This window comes from Dermacentor andersoni, chromosome 3 (assembly GCF_023375885.2).
Source record: "Dermacentor andersoni chromosome 3, qqDerAnde1_hic_scaffold, whole genome shotgun sequence".
Classification (NCBI taxonomy): Eukaryota; Metazoa; Arthropoda; class Arachnida; order Ixodida; family Ixodidae; genus Dermacentor; species Dermacentor andersoni.
The window spans coordinates 13,570,670-13,591,022 of NC_092816.1; the positions used below are offsets into that span (position 1 = coordinate 13,570,670).

Consider the following 20,353-nt stretch of genomic DNA (forward strand, 5'->3'; position numbering starts at 1 on the left):
TGCACTCAGAATGTGGGCACGCATTTGATTCGGGGATGTGCGTATGATCACCGGTGTGTCTTAGCGTTTTTCCTGTTTTTTTTTTAAGTGGATCCATCGGATAATTCAGTCGATTTCATCGGTACCGCCAGGGTCGAATTAACGGCAGTCTACTGTATCTTCAAAAGTGATCAACCGAGAATACGGCTCAAGTTTGTCAACAAGTTGCTGCACATGTGTATGCTTGCCTTTGACCTGCTCAGTCCGTATTTTGACCATTGTCATGCTGTCACTACAGATAGGTGCAAGTACAGTCAAAGCATGCACCAAATCTTCATCACTTGGCAGCATAACAAAAGTCAGCTGAGCTGCGATAGCTGAATCACACCCCTGTGAGCAATGAATCAGCGAGCATCTAGCGTTGACCCTTTAAGAGATTAGAAACCAGATAGACATCAGTTTTTGCAAGCACAAGAAATGAAAACAGCCCACAAGGTGAAACCAAAACTAACCATTGTGATTCCATGCATGCACGGGTGCTTGAGTGGTTGCTGAAGTGCCACTGTAAATAAGCCGTGTCGTTAAATCCAAGAGTTAGTGGAGCCAAAAAAAAAAAAATGTCTTGTATCCACACAGGGTGGCAGCACTTGCTGGGGCAGCAGGGTTTAATATTTTGAGAATTTTTCAAACATACAGATGGTGTTGTATGTATACGGCATTGACCATTTGTGACTTCTTCGCAGCACCATAAATTTGTCTTTCAGCCTGAAGGGGTTAATATTGCTCTCGTCAGTGCATATGTCAAGGGTGGTGTTGACGCCCTTTGAAACTGCTTGGAGAAATTCCCATGAACATGTGTATTTAACACGTAAATACACGTAACACGTAAAGCAGGTGGTTCTTCAACAATAAAACCAGTTGTTAGAAAGCGCTCGTCCTTGTGTTTCTTCTATTCTTCGTCCCTGTTTGTTGCGCACAATAAGTTTTAAGGTAAATTAACAAACACTAGACGTGCTTAACTTGCACGACAGCCAGCAAATGCAGCCGACATGCAGCCTTTCAACATGTAGTGTCTTGACTTTGCTTGCCCTGCAGCTTGGGTGTGGCTGACAACTACTGGATCGACTGGGCTTTGCTAGTTTCGATTTCAAGGATGTGTTGGCGACGTGGGTGATGTCCGCAGTGCGTTACGGACTGCCGACATGGCGACAGTCTGTAACACACAGATGTCTGTGAGCTCTTTGCTGGGACCGGACTTTAGTGGCCTTATACCCGCAATATGTATGAACGTATCAGCAGAGTTCTACTTGATATGTTTTGTTTTCTTTCAAATCAGGTGATTGCTTGTTTTATTTTAGACCAGAAGTGGTGGGTGAGCTGTGGCTTAGGGGGGTTTGGCGAGCAACAGGATATGCACTGTTTTCACTTTTTTGAAGCCATGCTGCAAGCAATACATTAGCAGCCATTGCTTGTTAAGCTCTTTACTGTGGTGGCAGTTTATTATTTGTACGTAACATTGGTAATGAAGTTTTGCTAATTTTTGCAGCAGCTCCTCATGCACAGAGCAACAGCCGGCTGAGCTCTCCATGTGGCCTGCACATGAGCATGTCGAAGCTGAGCTCCAACTCACCCGTCAACCGGAGCCTCTCTGCACTCAACAGTCGGCACAACCTAAGCTCAGTCCCAGCGCCAGCAGCGCACACAAGTCGTGTGTCCAGCTGTGGTGTCACTGTCACAACCACCTCGGCCCACAAGAGCATGAGGTGGGGCCCACTTGCAGACGGAGAGAGAAATGCTGTTCTGGTTGAACATTTTTTCACAATGTAAAATCTGCAGCAAGAACAGAGAACTCTTGCAAAACTAAAGAAATGAAGGAAATTCTCAACTTTCCACGTGTACACTTTATGGACATTTTAAAATTTGTTGCTGGTTTACAATTGCCTTATGCACTGTGCCATCGCATGGCAAGAACCAAGGTCTATGCTGTACATTTTCTTTATAATCAGTAAAGAAGGTGAGGGTCTTGCAAAATATGGGCGCAGTGCTCTTACATTCTTTTGCTTCCTTTCTATCACCTTGTTGCTGGTTTAGCACTATCTTGTAGGGGCATGCGAACAATAATTTTTGAGACTGGATCAAATACGAATTGAATAGTGCTAGATGTGAAGCAAAATGGATCAAATTAAAATACTTTACAAACAGTTATTGAATAATGAACACCTGTTTTCACTGTTACTATAAAACAATATTCATGTATTACTGTATTTACCCGCATAATTAACACACTTTTTTCCCGAAAAATATGCACAAAGTTGGGTGCAGAAGTCGTGGGGCACCTCTTTCGTTGCGTAGTGCGTTTCTCGTCGCGACGATTGTATTCGTGAGGCTGATGAATACAATGGCACAGCTTCTGCCACTGTCAGGCCTGGATCACCCGTGCTGTCGCTTTCCGTGTCGTCATCACTGTCGCTAGTCGACACTTTGGCAACAATAGAGTCAACAATGACGAAAAGTCAAACCTCGTAGCCGACATCATTTTGCGGTTCCAGCAGCGCTGCTGAGCAACTTCCTCGCATTCGAAATGCCACACACCGTAGTCAACAGTAGATCCCTGTTGCGCACCAGCGCCGACTTCTTCATGTCACGTTCGATAGCACGAACGATGTCTAATCTTCCATGCCGAGCACCCGGCATCTTTCTTTATCCTAGCTTCGGCACGACATGAGTCATCGTTTGCACGACGCCACAACGCTCTCCAGCACGGCGCCGAAATTATGTTGATGTTGATGTGGCTTCACACGCAAACGCACAGGGCGCTTGCAGGCCGTTGTTCTGATCTCGGACGCTTGTTGTTCTGCTGGGCTGCCCGATGGAGATGACACACCACCGTGTTTACGCGATGAAAAGTGGAAACACTGCGTGTTAACAGATACGTACGCAAAACACATTATGTTCAATGGCCGCTGAGTCAACGATTTGACTTTACTACTTTTAAAACGAAACTACTGTTTTAAGCGGGTGCGGTTTAATGAGGTTTTACTGTAGTTTTATTGTCAGTATAAACTTACAAACATTCTCTTCAATGCAAACTGAGCAGCGTGAATGCAGCATGCACAAAGGTATGAACCGCCATCGACTCAGCCCCCCCAACACAGACCGCTTTGAAGATAGGGCGTGCCACAGCCGCGCAATGTGCCATTGCTGCCGGAAAAAAACGCCGCACCCCCCTCCCTCCCTTCCTGTTTCCTAACCACCTTCCTCCCTTGTACGTGGGAGATTGAGCCGTGATCGTCATCGCCCCTCAGGCGCAGCTTTGCAATACGCAGTTGCTGCCAGAGTACAACGCACAAACTTTAAACAATCAGAGGCCGGTCTGGCGAAGCTTGCAATGCATATCGCCCTCCTATTGGCTCAGTGCGCCAACACGCTGGGAGGCTTCTTTCGATTGGCTGTTGCCGTGGTAACTAGTGCCCTGACGCTGTCAGTGCATCGCTCGTCTGCTAGGCCTGCCAGTGGGTCTGCTTCAAAAACTGTTGATACGTTGTTTCGTGGGCTTGTATTCAATTGGCTGTAAAATACAGTAAAGCCTCGTTAATTTGAACTCTGTTAATTCTAAATACCGGATAGTTTAAGGTCTTCTGCGGTCCCATATTTTCCAATGTAAATTTGACCGGATAATTCGAACCGGCGGCCTAGGCCAACCCCGTTAATTCGAACATTTGGGGTGCTATGTGGCAATTCCCGATCCACATTTCACTGGAAACCCGACAAAACGACGGCCATTCAGAGCCCCGAGGTGACGCCACATAGCAATCACGATTATTTATAGACGAAGCGCCCGACCCTTAGTACTGCTAGCGCAATAACCAATCCATGGTACGCCCTGCGCACCGCCGAAACGCACACCTGCAGAGGAGAAGACGTGCTACTGCAGCGCAGCGGGCATACCAGTTTTTGTCACGTGCCCTCGTCCCCCAATCCGCACGCTCCTAGCAGTTGCAGCGGTTGCAGCGTCAGCGCGTGTTCATTGCCGCTGCCACTGGCTGCCGTTCGCCCATTCTTTCTCTGCGCCTGCGGTGATGTGTGTGCGCGCAACGCCGGTCTGCGTCATTTCTTTATGTGCGGTGTTTAGGGGTGTTGCAGCTGGCGTGGTGTTCTTTTTTTTTTTTTTCGAACTGTGCAGAAGTGCCAGTGAGCAAAAATGCCAAAGTATAAGACTTTAACGCTGCAGCAAAAGTTCTGCTTGATCCAAGAAGTGGGTAAGAACACGTGTTCAAAGACCGAGTTGACTGAAAGGCACAGCGTGCCCCTCTCGACGTTGTCCACAATATTGAAGGACAAGTCGAAAGTTCTGGAGGCCTACAGCAAGACATATTCTTCAAAGCGGTTGCGAGTATGGACTCTCACGTACCAAGGTGTGGAATCAGCTTTGCTTCGCTAGCTGCAGAAAGCAAATGCAGCCCACCTTCCAGTCACTGGAACAATACTGCGGGAGAAAGCCAACGACTTGGCTCTATAACTCTGGCACGAAGAGTTACAGTGTAGCAATGGATGGTTCAGCCGTTTTAAAGAGCACAATAATTTGACCTTCGTAGGCGTCTGTGGCGAGAGCGGCAGCGCAAACGAGAGCGTCATCGACAACTGGAAGAAGCACACGTTGGCTCCGTTGCTTAGCGAGTACGGTGCAGACGATGTGCACAAGCTTGATGAGGCAGCCCTTTTTTACAAGGTGCTGCCCACGAAAACGTTCGCAGTGACGGACACCGCGGTCAAGGGTCGAAAGCAGGGCAAGGAAAGAATTACCATTCTGTTCGGCGCAAACATGTGCGGTAAACACAAGCTGCCACTACTCGTAGTTGGAAAGAGTGGGAAGCCTCGCTGCTTTAAATGTGTGCGGCTGCCTCCAAGGGATGAGCTTATCTACTGGCACAACAAGAAAGCCTGGGTCACAGGCGCAATATTTTAAGATTATGTTCAGCAGCTTGACCGCAAGTTCGTGGCCACAGACAGGAATGTACTATTCGTTGTTGATAATTGCCCGGCGCATAGTGACATCCCACACCTGAAAGCTATCAGGATGGTATTTCTTCCTCCAAACACCACGTCGATCTTGCAGCCAATGGACCAAGGCGTCATTCACCACACGAGGAAGATTTACCGCCACCACCTGCTCAAGCGCATGCTCCTTTGCTACGACAACAGCAAGGAGCACTCCATCGACCTCCTCGGGGCCATATGTCTTATTGTGTATGCATAGAAGCAAGTGGAACCCACTTTGATCATGCGGTGTTTTCGACACGCTGGCTTCTCGAAGGAAAGCACCATCGATGCTGATGCTGACTATTCGTGTGCAATTGATGAAGAAGGAGCCGAGTATTGCGACCGCATCAATGCACTCTCCGCAGAGGATAGTGAATCCGGTGCAGTCAGCTTTGCCGAGTATCTGAACTTTGAAAAAGATCAACAAATGTGCTACTCAGACTTGTAGAGTGAAGCTACCACTGATGTGACCATGTGCGATGACAGCAATGACGACGATGCTAACAAGCCCTCCCGAGAACCCGCTCTCGGAGAAGTTATTGGATCGCTGGACGTTATCCGCAGTTTTGTTGAGTGCCACGGTGGAAATTCTCAAATGCTGCACGTAGTTCGCCAACTAAGCATGACCCTTGGAGCCTCAAACTACGGGACGTGGCAAACCAGCATCTCTGATTACTTTAAGTAATCCAAAGATCGCCGAATAAAGGTAGTGCATTCCTGCAGCGAAATTTGTTGCCTGGGTTGCATTTTTTTTTGTGTGTTTGGTCAATCCGAAGATTTTTTGGGGTCCCGATGACTTCAAATTTACAAGGTTTTACTGTATCTATTAATGGTCAGATAATATATGTGCTTGCTATCCTTCATTTCTTACTCTTTATGCTAGCTAGCTATGCCTTACAAATAATTTTTTTGCTGCCATTTATTTTCCATTGTGGGCTTAAACAATGGAAGTTAAATGTCAATAATAAGGATATATAATATCCTTTATTTCACTCATGAAGTGAGGGAATGCATGAAAAATACTCTTCACAACCTTGTTCTTTAGTTCCTCTTCTGAATCTACTGAGGTCTCAGGTATACCACGAATAATTAAATTAGAGTGTCTACTATAGTATTCAAGGTCTGTTAGCTTTCTAGTATGAAAAGACATCACATATTCAAACGATTTTGATGTGGCTTGCAACTTATCAGCATTTTCATGCTTCACTAAGCACTCAGGCGCTGTATTTTCCAGAGTACACTTGCAGCCTTGTATCTGTTCTTTCAGTTCAGAAAATTGAGTTTTTATTTCTAGTACAGTCAAACTCACTTATAACGATACCGGTTTTAACAATATATTGGTTATAACAATGAAAAGGTGCTGCACCGTCAACTTTTGTATGTTTTCTACGGGGAAATTACCCGCTCAATGTCCCCATGCCACATTATCGGTTATAACGATGAAGTCTGGCTGTTGGGTGTCCATGCCGTAAAGTAATGCAATGCGAAATCCTTGAAAAGAAAAAACAAAAAGTGGGATGCGAGCCGCTGCACATTCGTCCACCACCCCAACTGCCGCCGTGCGCCTCTCCATGAGAGATGCATGCCAGCCTCGCGCGCATCTTTGCTGTCACCCTTTCACCCTTCCGGACACAAATGGGCTGCGCCCATAGCTCTCGGCTGTGCCACCTTCCGAAACACGAATGGGCTGTCCCAACTGTGCTGACAATACTGCTGGCGCTGTGGGCGCTGCTCCCAGATTGTGCGCTGTGGGTGGGCCCTCATTCTGCACAATTGTGCTAATTGGTTAAGTCGCTCGTGCTTGTCTCTGTTCGTTGCGTCGAAGTCCTTCCTGGCCGCGTGTTCCTCAGCCTCGTATGATGGAACTTGGCTGATCCGCCTCTTGAAAGGGGAGCGCAATGAGATGATGACAGAAGGCAGGAAACACACAGGACAGTGCTACCTTCTGTCATCGTCTTATTGCGCTACCCCTTCAAGATGTTCAACCAGTATCAACTCGCCCAAATGTCGATCCTTCTACTGATCCGCCTGCTGATCATCGGCAATGCACAACGTTGCTGGGGAAAAGAAAGCGCGCTGCTATAGATTTAGAAAGTGCTTCTAACCTATGAGGCGATCGTCGCGAACGTGCTTGCATCGGATGGCGACAGTGATGGCCACAATTGCAGTGCTGATGCAGTAGGGCAGGCTGCCTTAACATTGTCCCTGCGTGAGGTCCCATAGAGGTCCCTGATAGGCTTGTTTTTGCGAGGGACCTTCCACTTCACTACGTGGAGCACCTGGATGCCTTGGAGAAGGGTGTTGGCAAGCTTCACATAAAGCAAGCACGGCTGACGGACATGCAGTTTTCTTGTACAAGCCATTGGGAAGTACGTGGTGAGATGCTTGTGGCGTTCTCGTCCCAGCGTTTCTTCTGGATTTCTCAAGCTGAGATGCTGCCGCTGCAACTTTTCCACATTGTTAAAAGGCGCTTTTTGGGGCCACCAAGGCGTTGCCTCGACGGAGCTCGTATGTCGCTTGCTGCCCATTATCCCTGTTTGCAGTTATAGCAATGCCTTTTTTGAACGCAAGCAGTCGCAGCTTGTTAACATGCGATCGCAGTGCTCAGGAAGCAGAGTTAAACAGTTAAACGAGTCAACACAATCAGAAGCCGGATGGAGGAAAGTCGTGGGGAGAACTGGCCTCCCCGCCATTATAGTTTTCTCGGAGCAGCTATACCATCCCCCATTTTGATTTTTTTTTCATGCAACCCGGTTATAACAATTATCGATTATAAGAACAGAATTTTTGTGGCACTTGAATATTGTTATAAGTAGGTTTGACTGTAGTTCCTTGGGAATTTCAGTCTGACCTTCAAATAGTTGCTCGTACTGTTCTTTCTGGGTAGGTCCTGGGTTTTCCGCAACATCGCCGCAAATTAGCAGTTTTGAAACGACAAAACAGTCATGCACTATTACAAAACAACACTGTGGGCACAGCAGAACCACTATGTGAAGTTTTGCACTGATCGTTGCGGCATGAGATGCCGACGTGCGTCGAGCTGGTGGTGCTCCGGCGGTCCGAAATGCGTTTTGTTGTTTTTCTATTGCGTGGTGGTTTAAGAGGGGGACGGGAAACCAAAACGACATTGAGCTAGTGACCGACACCGGATGCCACCGAAGCGATACGAAAGTGATGCCCACATCGCGCCACCTGCAGCAAGGAATGGCGGCAAATTTGGATTATCGCCCACTAAAAGCATGCAGTACGCTACCAATGGCACTACGCACCACACACTGTGAAGTGAGTAGGTGAAGATGCTTATTTCAATAGGTTTGGCAGCGATAGCTGTGAATGCAGCATGAGACGAACCGGGTGGATATTTGCTGGCACTTGAATGAGAAACTGTGTGCGCTGTCGTTTTCATGCGAGATGGGCCATTATATACTGTTCTCTATTGCACGCACCTCGGGCCTTTTCTTGTTCACATCGAATCCAGCGGCCGGACAACGTATACGATTGCGGTCTGCAGCAGGGAACAGTGGTTCATTTCGGTTATTACCTATTAAAATTGCTATTCTTCTGATGGCACCACGCACTGGGAAACAGATAGGCAAAGATGCTTATTGCAATACGATTGGCGGTGATAGCTGTGAATGCCACATGCAACCATTCCGGAAAAGATTTGGTACCGAAATGACAAACTGTCTGCGTGCCAGCGTTTTCACATGAGACAGGTAGGTGAGTTCCCAATTGCAAGCTTTGGCGCTGGAAAAACGTACGCAACAGGAGCGTATCAGCGAGGTTCTACTTTATTTTCTTCTCAGCTCTCTGTTTGCAGCTTAAGATGACCTTGTTCCCTACTTGACTTACATGAAAATCTGTCTGATATATGCACATTACAAAAACTTCATTGGCACAAAAGAAAGCCCTGAAGAGCCTGCAGTTGCAAGAATAGCATCATACACATTACGCCAGGGTCATGCCACATAAGTGAAGAGAGAAAAAAAAATGACATGGACCTTCTCACTTTAGCCATATTTCTAAGTCATTTATTTGCAAAGCAGTGATAGTGTTAGCAGCATGGCAGCAACATAATGACGACAATGGCACTGTGATAATGGTAACGCGATGGGATTGACATCCAAGACAGTGCTTCACTGTCTTGGATGGAATGGTGCCATAAATTTGTTTTGTTGCTTACTTTCATTGTACTTCATTTTTTTCTTTTTTCATGTTGTGTTTTGTGATCTTGCCTACTGCAGATCATGTAAACAGGATCGTCTACATAGTCCCCAGAAGGCAATCTCAATAAGACTTGTGATAAAGCAGGATCTTTCATTAGCCTTGTTCAGTAGACAGTAAACCCTCATAAACTCAGACTCTGATATCTTGAAATATTGTTAAGTCAAAATTATTCCCTGGCTTGGGGTCAACTCACATGTATCTTTCACCACTTTTCTTGAAATGCCTTTGTGCCGCACTACGGATATCTCAAAAGCTCGATTGCGAAAATGTCAGGAAAGAAGTCACCAAAAGGTGCCCATACTTCGTGTGCAGCCGTAATATTGCCAAACAGTGACAGGATCACAAGTTTGTAGCCAATTCCTCTTGATTCTATGTGACTCTTATCATCCGCTCTTCATGGCCGGCTGTGATTTCATTGATAATGCCGGCAGAGCATTGCTCTAACCCGTGACAAAGTGCGATAAGCGTGAGAATGTACACAACCTCTACAACATGCATGCTTATATGTGCGCGGAGCGTCAATTTGCTTATTCATATTCGCGGTGCTCTGCGCTTCTATATTTGTGGATCGGTGCGCTACATTAGCCGAGATGAGGCATTTCTGATGCCATTTCTTAACAAGGAGTTTCCAGTGCTTTTTTCGATGCCATTTCTTATCGCACTTTGTCAGTGGTCTGTCAGTGGTCCTAGTGAAGCTCCGCCTGCATTGTCAATGGGATAAGCCAGTTGAGAGCAGTGGACATGAGAGTAGCATATAATCGAGTGGAAGGCGTGGCTACAAAATCGCAGTCCTGGGGCGGTATTCCCAGCCGATTGCTTTTTTGGTGTATGTGTACCGGCGTTTGGTTGGCTGTGTGAGGATTGCTGTTTCCCGTTAGCATGTCAAGTGCTGAGTCGCACTGTACCTCACAAAAGTGATTTACCGAAAATACTGCTCCTGGAATATTGAGCTTTTGCGAAAAACTTGGTGGCTACTGGTGCCTATTTCAAAAAGCTTTGTGGGGTCAATGTGTGGCCAGGGGCTTGTATTTTCGCTTATCTCGAAACTCGGCTTGTCTAGAAATTTTTCGCGGTTTTTACAACTTTGAGTTAATGGGGTTTTACTGTGCATGTGCTTTTGTTCCTGGTTCATAATACAGGGTTTGCATGTCTTTTTATACTGAGTGGCTCATGTATAATAGAACCTCATCCATATGTTTTGGAAAAAGACGGGAAAAAAGAAAACGAAGGGGCAGTGCAATATGACGCAGACAGAAGGCAGGAACACAGGCGGAGGCGGAGCTATTCACTGCTTGACTCTTACTAAAAGTGTAGCGGGAGCCCGGCACGGTTCCAGGTAATGTGGGTCCCGAGGCAAGACGGCTTTAATGCACCGTGAAGCCCTGGCAGCAATCCCCCCATCCGCCTTTGTGAAGGCAGTTGCAGACCGGGAAGGCAATACCACAGAGAGAAGTAAGCCCTCGGACAATTGGGGCCCAAGGAGCGACCCTGTGCGCCGGGTGTGACACAATCGCACGGGCGCCTACCATTGGTCGAAAATGACGTGACTTCGAGACACTGAAAGGGTTAAAAGCCAGAGACCGGGAGCAGCAAGGGACATTCCTTCATTCATCTCTTTCGAGCTTCTTGCCACGGGCCGCAGCGTCTGAGTTGCTGCCAGCCCATAAGGACTCTCACTGTAAATAATGTAAATAAACCTCCAGTTTTCATCCGGACGTCCTCCTCAACCTCGGCCAACTCCCGCACCCAACGGCAAAGTCCAAATATCTGGGGGACAGCAATTGGGATTGTCCTCCAGATCCAACATTGCCTATTAAATGTATCCTGTATGCTTCCACCAGCACTACACCACACACTGGGAAACAGATGGGTGAATATGCTTATCGCAATAGGGTTGGCAACAATAGTTATGAGTGTGACAGCTCGCAAGGAAGTTGGTTGGTACTTGAGGAGGGAACCGAGTTTGTGCTGGCTTCTTAAGTGTCAAGAGCTGGCGAGTAATGCCAGGAAACTGCTGTGGCATGCGCATACTTCCCTCAGTTGCTTTCACTTTCTTCTTGTTCACATGGGATCTAGTGGCTGGAAAATGTATAATACAATCACAGTTTGGGAGTGTACTGAATGTTGGTGTTGAAAGGTTGTGTTTTCCAGGAACGTATTAACTGGTGAAAAAGAAGTGTGACTGTATTGTGTCATTTTTTTTCTTCTCGATTATGAACGTTGGTGCCAGCAAATGGTACAAAATGGTATCGTATCAGCAAGTTTCTAGTGTATTATCTCTTGACAATTTCTTACTTTGCTTGTGTGCTCCTTCTTCATGCAGCATTCCAACACTGATAGAAGAAGCACAACCATTGCCAGTGATAGGTCGTCACCCTGTCCTGACTGTGTCAATAACCAGCAATGTGGCAAGGCGGGGGCCAGCAGATCTGGGAGCTGGGGCACTTGAGGGAGGCTCCTCTCCGAAGGGGGCAGTGCCCAGTCCTTCCCCACCTCCGCTGGGACCCACCCCATCGTGCTCTTCTTCGTCTGCCACACCGCCCCCCTACGCAGAAGGAGGAACGTCATCTTCCTCACGCCTCGGTGCACCACACAGCGGCTCACTGAGCTCGGGCTGCAACCAGCAGCATTTGAAGGGCAGCGGCGGAGGCACAAGCTCGGCTACTGAGGATGAAACTATGCCAGTGGTGCCACGCAAGGTAGCGCAATCCAATGCACAGGTGAGTACAAGAAACCTTTAGTGGGAACCTCTCTGCGCACAGCATGCATACTGTGCTTACTTTGAACTAAAACATTTTTTTTTGATCTAAAGGTTATTTATTTATAATGAGAAAGATTAGGTAGCATATTTATACAAATCACTGTCGCATTTTCATATGGTTGAAATGCAAAAATGCCCGTGTACCACACATTAAAGGCCAACTGCAACGAAATTTCACTTGAGCTAAATTGACTATAAATGCCAAGCATATACTCTCATAGTAATCTTGATAAAGCCGTAAGGCTGGTAATTGCCGAATTTTGTTATTAGCAGCTATTAAGTAGCGCCTATGCAGGCGGTGCATGCACTGAGCGGCAAAGCAGTAGCAATCCGGATATGGCAAATATCGAAGAACCGTATGCAAGTGTTGATCTCTTAGTTGCGCCACATTGCGTCTAGGCAGCCAGGCGCATTGCTTGCTCATGATTTGCGAGTTGATGGGCATCTCTCTCGGCGTGTGTTCTCCCTATTGTGCTCGTAATTTGAGCTGTTGCAAGAATGCCGGTGCATTGCGTGGCCATCAGGTGCTCGAATACATACTCGAACGCAGGCAGTGACAGTGCAGTACACAATGCTGAGTAGAGAAAGGACGAACACGTCTTTCCTCTCCCAGCTTTCAGAGCGAATTTAAAGCACGAACCGCGGCGCAGCAGGCAAGTGCGACATGAACCAGCCAAACCGCACAAAGCATGTAAACTGCAATTGATGAAGCTGCATAAGCTACATTTCAATAGCACAGTCGCTTACCCATCAAGATCTGCTTGGCAAATGCTTTCTTGTGTTGACTGTAAGTACTATATGCCTAATTTAACACAGCAAGCTGGCTGAGTTGGTGACTGAACGTGATCCGATTCTTTGTGTATTTAATCACTTGTTTGAAAAAATATACCAGTTGTTAGTCTGCGCTTTTATCGTCCATTTCCTTTTGTCCTTTGGCTCGGCAGTGCTTCCCACACCTAGAGATATGTACTATATGCCGCAATGGCGGACGAAAACCAAAGGTGATGTTCAAAGGTAAGTTGTAATCGAGGGCGATATTACCGAGCAATCATTTTCGGTAGTGCATCACCTTATTTTGTGCATCTCTACATCATACGCAATGAAATAAACAGACGAAATACTTTCAGACACAGTGCTAGAAACGAGCAGGAGCCACATGCTGCATTTGTCGCAAAGGAGAGAGCGACATGGCAGCCATGGTGTAGATACAGCTGCAAGCCATGCAGGAATGCAATGCCACCAGAGTGAAATAGGTGAAGCTTTATCCAGGCCACAGTACTGCCTGTCTGTCCACGAGTTTATTCACACTTGGTGCCAAGCCCCTCTAGCCGGGCCATGCCAAACCTCAGCTACTTATCCTTTACTACAGAAGGCGGTAGTTTTCTGACCGGTCGACGAGTTCGGAGCTTCCAGCGTGCCAGGCAGTGGCCGGGGAAGTCTGATATGCCGTGCTGGAGACGCCAAGTTCGCAAAATTTTTACCCTGCACTTTAAACGTGACCCGCAGTAGCACGGTGATCAATTGGTGCCGAAGCACTAGCAGACAAATGCGCAGCGAGCATGCACTTCTTTGTATGTCGAAGGTGCAAACGCAACACGCTCGCTTCTCTGAACCCGAACAGCATGCTGCTGGTAAGCCAAGCTAGTGTGTAATAAGACATCTTCTATTCCCGCGCCAGCCACTCTAGACTGTAGAGCCACAGAGCACCTATATAAACTTGTAGAGCATCCAGTTTTTACTGATTTAGCATAACTGCGCCCCACATGGATCACACCTGCATTAAGCTATACTATACAGTCGCCGACCGATTTTCCGGACTCCAAAAATTCGGACATGCCCGATTATTCGGTCAGCTTCGCGGCACCGCCGTTCTCCCCATAGACCATAATGTATAACAACTGCCGAAAGTTCGGACACCTTGCAGCCTCTCGTCTGATTTTTCGGACGCTCCTTGAGTCAACTCGATCGAGGGCATCATGCACCGACCCTGACCGGCGCATAGTTCGACTTGCTGAACGCCATTTTTGTTTTGAACGGAGCCTCCTTGCTGCCCCACGAAGCGGCGCTACTGGAAATCCCCGCTCATCATCATCGTTTCTGCTTGGTTCGATAGAATGGCCGTACAGCAGTTCCGGTTTCAGCTTAGTAAGCCATGTCAAGACAATCCAGCAGCTGATTTGTTTCTTTCGCGCACGACGATGCGAGCAGGCCGCGTTTTTCGTTTGTGCGACTGGTGTCGGCACGATAGTGTTTGCTTTGTGTGCTGTGTCGAGGTTTCGGTGTTCCAACGCGGCGTACGGAAACATCGCGTCAAGTGTCTAATGGCGCCGACAGTGCGGGTGCCGGGGGGCCTAAGATTTGTCGCCTTCCGATGTGCTCCCTACTGACGCGGAAAAAGTTCTGCCGAGACCTGCGCAGTGGTTGCATTGCGATTCCGGACACCGTCTCATTTGAGAGTTTCACAGGTGCTGACACTGCTGTACTGACATGCGCAGAACTCGACGACGGCGAGATCATTCGTCAGGTTTCTGCTGCACCCATTCTCTATGCTGCACCGCCGGACGATGACTCCGAGTCGGAAGATGACGCACCATGTGCTACGCTGCTGTCGCATGCGGAATGTGCACAAGCAGTGACTGTGCTTTCAGCCGCCTATAGTGACCGTTCGACCCTCTCCGAGATTCAGGTTTATCTGATTGCGCGTAAACGGAACAGCGTGCAACGGCGCACTCACGATTTCTTCAAGCCTACTGCAGAGCCCGAATAAGTGCGTGGAAATAAAGGATTTCATTTTTTTTTCTTAATCTGCTTTTTCGGACACCTGTTTATTCGGACATTTCCGCAGTCCCCGTGAGGTCCGAATAAACGGTCGGCGACTGTACCACACCTTTAGCTTGGCCACACCAATGCGCTCTTCTTCGAGTGGAGGCAGAACACATCGAGGCCCTGCTATTGAACATAGACAACCAGATAGAGAAAACCAGCTGGACTCTTGAATACTTCGCATTAAAGAACATCGCGGGCGTGCAACAGCATTGTCACAGCGCACGAAGCAGTTAACAAGATATACTAACTCTGTGACTAGCAGACATATGGGACCTGTTTACTGATACACCGCAACAAGTAATACAAGGAATACAAGTAAAGAAAGCCATAGCCTCCTCTCAAGGTGGACTTGGAAAGCAGACAGCACAGGTGCTGGTTCTCCCCATTCTTCACTGTACGTCACTTCTGCCGAGTGATAATGGCGGCATTTTTTTCAGCTTCAGTATGAAAGACATCAATTTTTTCAAGGTCTTTGTGACACATTGACCTGTATTTCAAGCGTAAAATTTTGCGCAGAGGCTGCTGCATGCTTAAAGTATATGAAACTGGGCTTTTTACGCAGTCGAAAATTTTGTTGCAGTTGGCCTTGAAGTGCACTTCAAAGAACCCCAGGTGGTGAGAATTAATCTAGAGTTGCCTGCTACGGTGTGCCTCATAATCGTGTCGTGTTGTTGGTATGTAATACCACAGCATTTTTTCCTAATGAAATATGAACATTTTCGTTAAAAAATAATAAAATGGGTCTGAAAATGGCAAGTGCATTACATTCGGGTACAAAAAGGAAACCCGCCATGGTTGCTCAGTGGCTATGGTGTTGGGCTGCTGAGCACGAGGTCGCAGGATCGAATCCCAGCGACGGCGGCCGCATTTCGTTGGGGGCGAAATGCGAAAACACCCGTGTACTTAGATCCCCAGCTGGTCGAAATTTCCGGAGTCCTCCACTACGGTGTGCCTCATAATCAGAAAGTGGTTTTGGCACGTAAAACCCCATAATTTTTCCTTTTTTACAAAAAGGAAAGCCTACCATCAGAGCCATCACACACAGCGTCGTCATTATCACAAGATGATGGCAGAGCATGTTTTATTGAAGTTATATGTGGGTTCATTTTGTGCTCGACCACGATTAATTTAGCGAGATTTTGCGTGCCTCAGCACTGGATGCGTCGGTGTATTAAGGCCACCAGTGTTTCTGAAGCCATGCCAAGCTCGCTATCTGCGCAGAGTGCCAGGAATGCTATTGGCCACATATTTCGGCAAATCTGATGCAGAGTCAGGTAAAATCTTGTGAAAGTGTCAGTAGTAATACTGCCGTATGTGGATATTACCTGTGGGCAATGAACAGCAAATGGTTACAGCAACGTGCCACTTTCATTATGAAAGCTCATCTAAAAAAAAATATTTCTCTTCTGTGAAGGTAAATTCTCCAAGTCTAGTTTTTTTCTGACTGCGATTGCAGGAACATGCTATATTATTCTTTTATAAATCGTGTGCATTTTACCTTCAGGTGCACATTTATTTTGTTACTACAATTAAGCCCATGAAAATTGGGTGCACATTAGATTCGGGCGCATGGTAGAATTGTGTAAGTACGGTGTCTTTCGGCTGTGAGTTAGTTCTGTTTTCATGTACCTTTGTATCGTGCCTCGTCACTGTGCGTGCTGTATACAAAAGATCATGAAATACTGACTTGCCTAAGCCTCCACTCTAGCACATTAGTGAGGACATCTGTAAAGCTCCTTACAAGCATCTGATGACAGATGTCTTCCCTAGGCAAGTGGTTCATTGCCATGAATACAAAAGAGAATCCTTGTGCATTAGTCTAAGAGAGGGGAGAGTGGCTGGAATGGAAGTGTCACAGTATGTTGTCAGTGAAAGCAAAGCAGGTGGGATGTCGCTGGGGCTACAATCACTTGTGGGCAGTAGATGTTAGACTGAAGGTTGAGAACAAGGCCATTCTTCATGGTGTAGGAGCGAAATGCTCACTATCCACTCAGCGGGCCCAGATTCAGTCTTTATGTGACCAAAACTGTTCGTTTTGTTTTCTACACCTTGTGATAGGTTTTATATCAATTAGCTCTTATTTAGGGACTGTGAGTACTGTTAACTACAGTACTCAGTGCACACATTCACTTCAGTGCGGCCATATTTGGCAGCAAATCGGTACATGTGTGCAAAACAAGGCATACACACAGTAATGAAAAAACATGCTACACTTGGGTTTTAACAAGATGCACTGGAGTAGAGGCAGCTTTAAGCAATTTTAGCAGGCCAGAGGAAAGTAAAGCAACCCTAAAGCTAGGGTAATATTAGGGGTGTGGGAATACCGAATAGTAGATTTCGAATCAAATATTCAATTGACTCAAGTAAAAAAAGTTGAATATCAAATAAAATATCGGAAAGTTTTTTACAAATTTGAATGCTTACAAATTTTGGGCAAGAAAGCACAGTGCTGCACATGCCCAGTAGTCTCCTATCATTGCATAACATGAAGGTGGCAAGCTATCAGTAACTTAGGTACACGAAAATCAAGATGTATGGTACATATTAAAAGGAACTTTGAATTAGTGTCAGCACTGATTACAGCTCAATTCTAGTGTATGAAGTCCTAGAAAATAATTTTTTGTAAATAGATTATCTGTTGAATAGAATCAAGTGCTTTTTCCTCTATGAAGTTAATGAATTATTGGCATTTGTAATACCACTGAGGTTCTCAGTTTAATAGCAGACCTGTATTTTATGGCAATCTTTTGTTGCATAGAGAGTCTTGTGTTCCAGTTTTTCTCCAAAATACAGGTAAGCTTTCTATGCATAGCTGTCCTTAGCGCTGTGTGGGGCAACCGCTGTCAGCACCAACAGTAAAAAGCAGGCACTGTTTCATTGTCAGGTTCAGCATGATTTGCGACATCTGACATGAAGGTTGTTGACGCCCGACGAAGCAGCGCTGATTAGGCCTAATGGCCCAGGCAGTGTGGCTGTGATGAAAATTTGCTGCTGTATGATGTGGTAGCGGGCCGCAAACTGTCATGGAATATTTGCCGTGAAATATTTGTACTGGTGGCTCATCAGTGATTGGTCCCAAGATCACACATACGGGCTAGATTGATGGCTGTCAAAGCGGTGTTAAGTTCATCGCCGCGTATCCACTACAATCTGTGCACTTTCACGCTTTACAAAATATGTGCTGCTTTTGTTGCCAATACTTCTGTTCATGTCGTGTTATTGCTTTCATCGCTCGTCGACCTGGGTGAACCTCATACTAATAAGAGGCGGTGCTGGCCCATACGGCGGCATGCAATCGCCGCATCGCGTTGATGTAGGGGAGTGCATGTAGTAATGCAGAAGTGCTCGCAGAGACAAAGTGCGCGACTGTGTCAGCTGGGGTGGCCCTTACACGGCACGCTTGGCACTCCTTTTGTGGGGAAAACAACGAAGTGAGGTGCTCGCTTGTGCAGATAGAGCAAGAGGGCCTCCGTGGCGCATGCCGCACTGCACAGGTCTACACACTATATATACCGAATTGAAAAATCGAGTAGTAGATTTTATTCATGCTATGACTTCCCTCCTCATCACTGCTGGCTTCCCAATCAGTTCCTTCTCCTGTGTTGAGCAAGACCAGCTTCAGTCACTCTCGCTGTTTTCTGTCAGGAAAGTTGGCAGAGAGAAGGCAGCAGGTGCATTCAAGATGGCTGCACTCAAGAGCCGGAGATAAGGTGTGCTCATGGAGGCACTGCAGCACGTTCCACATGCCCGCTTTTTAGTATGTTCAACCGTGTACTTAATTAGAAGAACAGAAGAAGTTTGCATGTAGGCAGTAATCATCGAAGTGAATTTCTGCAGAACATCCAGCTATATATTGGGTTAATGCAGCACATGGCCCGCTGTCACAAAAGTCGCGTTATTTCTTCAATTCTCCGCCCCCGCATCCTATGTATACACGCCTATTAAGCATCGCTTCTTAAAGAATGGGCCGCAAGCCTACGTGCCGCACAGTTTCGCAAACGGTGGAGAACGTGATCTTGGGTGCATCCAGAGCACGTTGAGCTACGCGTGTTCGTGACTGCTGTAATGTGTGAGATTAATTTGTTCATCGGAGAAGGTGACCGCTGGTAGGGTTGAAACCTTGGTGGCTACACACCCGGGCTACGTGAGGCTGGGCGCATCCGTGGCTGTTGTTTTGTGTGTTATTAGATTGCTTGCCAGTGAAGGTGACCGCAAGCAGAGTCTAAACCACGGTGGAAGCAAGCCCGGCCTACGTGAAGCCGTCTTCGTCCGCAGCTATTGTTTTATGTGTTGTTAAATTGACTGCCGGTGAAGGTGACCGCCAGTGGAGCCCGAACTACGGCGAGGACCAGTGTGCGCGTGTGTGATCCATGTCTAGACGACAAGAGGTGAACGCTGGCGCCTCGAGAGGTTTATAAGAACGCGCCGATCCTACACTTCACCAGTCTGCTCCGGGGACGATAAACGAACGCCGAGCAACTCCCGGGCGAATAAGCTGCCGACATCACGCCCCGACACCGAACACCGCCAGCCGCCGTGGAAGCCAGCCGCCGACGTCGAGGCGCCAACTTCGAGGGTCACTTACGGGCCGCATCGGTTGGGACGGACTGCCGGCGCGCCCGGTTGACTGTATGTCGCTTTTGATTCTGTGGACTGTGGACTCTAAATATTTGCCTTCTCGATTACTGTTTAGGAATCTAGTTGGAACTGATGTTCATTGTTCATGTTGCGATTGCACATAGTAATTGTTTAACTTGTTTACACCTGTTTTTTTTTGGAATTGTCACTTTACTGTTTCCGACTAACATATGCATATCCACTATAGTTAATAACGCCAGTTTCTTTTGTTGCTGAGCCATCACATTAAATTACTGCTTTTGCTTGACTTCATCAGGCCTTTGTCTCGTTCACGACGGTAATTGGCGAAAGCCAGGCACCAGACTCCACCCCCTTATGCCACTACTCAGGAGGAGCTAACGCATCGACGCTGAGTCGTGACATTATCTGGCGTCCGCGACAGGACTTCTGGTGCAAAGTAGCCGCCTTGAACGGGGAGAGGACCTTGGTGAATGATCCACCTCATTAGGAGGGACAGTTCTAGTTGAAAAGAAAAGGAAATATTTTTCAAAAGGAATTTTTTAACGCTTCTTTGCATACCTTAACTTTCTGTTCGACCATGGAGTTAGAAAAGCTGGTATCTATCGGCACTCAGTTCGGTCTCTCAGGAGCGGAGCTGAAGAAGTGGATAGAGGAGGAGCAGGCGAGACAACGACAGGAAAGGGCTTTGGCTCGAGAGGTGTCAGAAAGAGAACGAGAAGTAGCGGAGAGAGAACACACCGCAGCACTTAAAGCAAGCGAGCGTGAGGTGGAAGCGTTGCGTCTTAAGCTGGAGCTTCGAAAGCTGGAGAGGGAGAATCCGAGTAATGTTAGCAGCACTCAAGAGAGGGATGCCGACAACGGTTTGAGACTTAATGCGAGCAAGCTTCTCATCGCATTCGACGAAAGAAAGGATGACCTTGA

General features: G+C 47.1%; 1 protein-coding gene across 3 annotated transcripts in view; it reads left to right on the plus strand.

Moving 5' to 3' along the window:
• The window catches only part of melt (ventricular zone expressed PH domain-containing protein melted), a 143,696-nt gene that overhangs the window by 64,245 nt on the left and 59,098 nt on the right, over window positions 1-20,353 (plus strand). For 2 of the 3 annotated variants that reach the window (XM_050169736.3, XM_055065611.2), the window contains exons 10-11: window positions 1,526-1,742; window positions 11,570-11,966. In XM_050169736.3, the coding sequence (XP_050025693.1) occupies window positions 1,526-1,742; window positions 11,570-11,966 (614 nt within the window). The remainder of the gene's footprint in view (window positions 1-1,525; window positions 1,743-11,569; window positions 11,967-20,353) is intronic. The other variant, XM_055065612.2, reaches the window with a different exon arrangement.